This window comes from Sinocyclocheilus rhinocerous, unplaced genomic scaffold (assembly GCF_001515625.1).
Source record: "Sinocyclocheilus rhinocerous isolate Xijiao unplaced genomic scaffold, SAMN03320098_v1.1 scaffold591, whole genome shotgun sequence".
NCBI classification, from domain to species: domain Eukaryota; kingdom Metazoa; phylum Chordata; class Actinopteri; order Cypriniformes; family Cyprinidae; genus Sinocyclocheilus; species Sinocyclocheilus rhinocerous.
This window is the reverse complement of record NW_015641476.1, coordinates 1,443,522-1,448,085: the sequence shown is the minus strand read 5'-3', so window position 1 is coordinate 1,448,085 and position 4,564 is coordinate 1,443,522. Positions and strand designations below refer to the sequence as shown.

The 4,564-nt window shown below is 36.7% G+C and overlaps 1 protein-coding gene across 1 annotated transcript in view; it reads right to left on the bottom strand.

The window, feature by feature from the left end:
• The window catches only part of LOC107755014 (zinc transporter ZIP13-like), a 9,935-nt gene that overhangs the window by 2,880 nt on the left and 2,491 nt on the right, over positions 1–4,564 (bottom strand). Inside the window, exons 2-5 of the mRNA XM_016571657.1 lie at positions 3,105–3,233; positions 2,826–2,915; positions 445–495; positions 83–215 (exon numbers count right to left, since the gene is read on the bottom strand). Coding sequence (XP_016427143.1) covers positions 83–215; positions 445–495; positions 2,826–2,915; positions 3,105–3,233 — 403 coding nt within the window. The remainder of the gene's footprint in view (positions 1–82; positions 216–444; positions 496–2,825; positions 2,916–3,104; positions 3,234–4,564) is intronic.

Genomic DNA, 4,564 nt, shown 5'->3' with positions numbered 1-4,564 from the left:
TTTTTTAAAAGAATCTTACTGACCCCAATCTTTGAACAGTAGTGTTTAATCTGAGAGATGTCTGATGACTGTGGTGTCTCACCTGCCCCATTCTGTGATTGGGAGCAAAGAGCAAAACATGCCCCCAGGACTCCTCCTAACGCTGTAGAGAGCTGCATACGGGCAGCTTTCCAACGGTCAAATCCTGCTCGCAGCAGAATGGCAAAATCTCCCACCTTTTCATGAAGACAGAAATGTGTGCACAGCAACAGAAATTGGTAAGTACTGAGCACTATATGAGACATTTCACATACAATATCTCTTGAATGACTCCTTGCTCATTCCAAGTCAATAGTAAGAAATTGCTACCGATCAGCTAAAAATGTATTGCATCGTTTCTGTGTAATAATTACCTGGCTGAAACTCAAGAAACAGAGAAAGACAGAAAGATATTGAGATACGTACCTCATGAGGGATCTCATGAAGCAGAATAGCGAATGTTGTTAAGAAACCAACCTGTTAGAACAGGTAAAATAAGGTATTGTAAACATATTGTAGTGCACTCTTGTTTTCTAATCTAACCACGGTAGGGCAGTAAAACCATGTTTTATAATCCACATAATGTTTATTTGGCACATATATGTTTAACTGAATGTCAACAGAAGCAATGGCGGAGGTAGGGTAAACAGTAAAATGGCACAGTTCTCCATCAATCCTCTCCCTTGCATTTCTGCAGCCAGATATGTATGTCCAGGCAAGTGAGCAAATGTGTAAAAGTGTTTTTTTCTGTGCAAGTATGGTGGTTTCTGTTGCACCAAGTCCATTTCCTCTGAAACCCCCTCCCCACGCATGCTGGGAGCCTTATGCTTCTCCACCTGGACTTCAACTCCACAAAGCCATATAAATACTGCCGCACTATAAATATTCCCACACATCACATAAACATCTCTATCTCACTGTTTGCAATGATCTACACTGATCAAAAGAACTATGGGAGAAGCCATCAGTTTAAGGTTTAAAAGTGGCCAAATCAGATTATATTTATACAGGAACTCTGAATCTATTTATAAAGCACATAAAATCATTGCCCTACACAGAATTGTTCACATTAAGTTACATTAACAATTCATTAATAGTGCACTCTATAGTAGGCTGTTCTAGCAGCAATCAGCCTTACTTTAGCATTACTTTATTGAGTTCTGTAGTAGTACTAATGAACCCTGAAGCCCATTCATATAGAATTGGTCTCCGTTTGCTCTTACCTTTCGGCTTACTAAGAAGCTTCCTGCCACTGCCAGCCCATGAGTGAAGTTATCAATGCAGTTAGCAAGAAGGTTTAGATAACCACTTGTCTGAAAAAATAAGGAAACAAAGCATATACAATAAATCTAAGAGAAAAGATAATAGGTAAGAGACAATTTACAAATGCTGTATTGATTGGTTCCAAGGAAACATTGCTAGATTTAAATGCACTTATCTCTAATAATCTTATAACCACTTCTTTTATTGTGAACAAGGCGTGATTTGTGTGCGCATCTTACCTTTATTTTCTCTGGCTTTGTGTAAAGGCTGATGTCAGTCTTTGGCTTGGAGTCGGAGTTGTTGTTTGAGCAGATGCCATTTGATTTTGGGGACACAGAGACCTCGCTGCTCAGATCTGTTGAAGACGACTAGTATGGAAAGAGAGAGAACACCATGATAAGTCTTTATAACAAATCTGGGTCTCATTTCACAGCATCCAAGACCAAATAGACACTTTTACCCATCATCAAATCTTCAGATGAAATCAGATACCAAGAAAAAATAACCAGATACACTACTATTCAAAAGTTTGGGTTCAGCAAGATTGATTGATTGATTTTAATTAATACATTTATTTACCAAAAGTGACAGTAAAAACTTTGACTATTTATTTCTATTTCAAATAAATGTGGCTTTTTCCATTTTCTATTCAAATAATACTGAAAAAATGCATCACACTTTCCCCAAAATTAAGCAACACAACTGTTTTTAAAACTGATTAAGAAATGTTTCTTGAGCACAAAATCAGATCAGAGTGAGTTCTGGAGTAATGGCTGCTGAAATTTCAGCCTTGCCAACATAAGAATAATTACATTTGAAAATATTAATATATAATCAGTATATATTCAGTTAATTTAAACATGAACATTTCACAATATTACTGTTTTTACTGTATTTTTGAACAAAAAAAAAGCAGCCTTGGTGAGCATAACGGACTTCATTCAAAAAGATTGCGGAGGTAGGGTAAACAGTAAAATGGCACAGTTCTCCATCAATCCTCTCCCTTGCATTTCTGCAGCCAGATATGTATGTCCAGGCAAGTGAGCAAATGTGTAAAAGTGTTTTTTTCTGTGCAAGTATGGTGGTTTCTGTTGCACCAAGTCCATTTCCTCTGAAACCCCCTCCCCACGCATGCTGGGAGCCTTATGCTTCTCCACCTGGACTTCAACTCCACAAAGCCATATAAATACTGCCGCACTATAAATATTCCCACACATCACATAAACATCTCTATCTCACTGTTTGCAATGATCTACACTGATCAAAAGAACTATGGGAGAAGCCATCAGTTTAAGGTTTAAAAGTGGCCAAATCAGATTATATTTATACAGGAACTCTGAATCTATTTATAAAGCACATAAAATCATTGCCCTACACAGAATTGTTCACATTAAGTTACATTAACAATTCATTAATAGTGCACTCTATAGTAGGCTGTTCTAGCAGCAATCAGCCTTACTTTAGCATTACTTTATTGAGTTCTGTAGTAGTACTAATGAACCCTGAAGCCCATTCATATAGAATTGGTCTCCGTTTGCTCTTACCTTTCGGCTTACTAAGAAGCTTCCTGCCACTGCCAGCCCATGAGTGAAGTTATCAATGCAGTTAGCAAGAAGGTTTAGATAACCACTTGTCTGAAAAAATAAGGAAACAAAGCATATACAATAAATCTAAGAGAAAAGATAATAGGTAAGAGACAATTTACAAATGCTGTATTGATTGGTTCCAAGGAAACATTGCTAGATTTAAATGCACTTATCTCTAATAATCTTATAACCACTTCTTTTATTGTGAACAAGGCGTGATTTGTGTGCGCATCTTACCTTTATTTTCTCTGGCTTTGTGTAAAGGCTGATGTCAGTCTTTGGCTTGGAGTCGGAGTTGTTGTTTGAGCAGATGCCATTTGTTTTTGGGGACACAGAGACCTCGCTGCTCAGATCTGTTGAAGACGACTAGTATGGAAAGAGAGAGAACACCATGATAAGTCTTTATAACAAATCTGGGTCTCATTTCACAGCATCCAAGACCAAATAGACACTTTTACCCATCATCAAATCTTCAGATGAAATCAGATACCAAGAAAAAATAACCAGATACACTACTATTCAAAAGTTTGGGTTCAGCAAGATTGATTGATTGATTTTAATTAATACATTTATTTACCAAAAGTGACAGTAAAAACTTTGACTATTTATTTCTATTTCAAATAAATGTGGCTTTTTCCATTTTCTATTCAAATAATACTGAAAAAATGCATCACACTTTCCCCAAAATTAAGCAACACAACTGTTTTTAAAACTGATTAAGAAATGTTTCTTGAGCACAAAATCAGATCAGAGTGAGTTCTGGAGTAATGGCTGCTGAAATTTCAGCCTTGCCAACATAAGAATAATTACATTTGAAAATATTAATATATAATCAGTATATATTCAGTTAATTTAAACATGAACATTTCACAATATTACTGTTTTTACTGTATTTTTGAACAAAAAAAATGCAGCCTTGGTGAGCATAACGGACTTCATTCAAAAAGATTTCAAAATCTTACCGACCCCCAACTTTTAAAATGCCCCCCCCAACAATCCTAACCCCACTCTAACACATGCAATTTTATGTGCCATTGCTGCATATTTTAAATGTTTACTCACAGTACTGACTGTTGTAAGTACACTGCTATAAACATGTTCCATTCATTTATATAAACTGAGGAAAATGTTTTGTGGGAATCTTCAGCATACCACTACTCTCTGGATAGATATTTTAAGCAGTAAATAACTAGAAATTATTTTTTAATTCTTAAATCAAGCAGACTAATAACACTCAGTTTAGCTTCATGTCTACATTTCACACTCAAAGCCCCAAAATGTAAGCATTTGGGTCATTAAAAACATTTCTGCCTCTAAATTCACAAAATTCTTTCCACAGTTTATTGAGACAGAAATGGCTGACAAAAGTTGACTGTGAGAAGAGAATCGTTCTTTACAGCAGCTGCCATTTTCGACTGTAGTAACAGGACTAGACGCTTCCTCCCTGTTCTAGCCCACAGTCTGTAAGGCCTCTCAGCTGTGGTTTCTGTGCACCGTGGCTGACTTCTGTGGCCCGTCTGTCTGCTGAGGGAATGCTGGTAGCAGCTGCTTCCTGATACATGTCATTTATAACTAGCCAAACAGAGCAGAGGCTATCAATCAAACTCCCAGGTCTCCCGTAAGCAAGGAAGACGACTCCGCATTCACAAAAAGATTCAAGTCATAGACCAAATCAAATTAAAAGTAATAATTAGAAG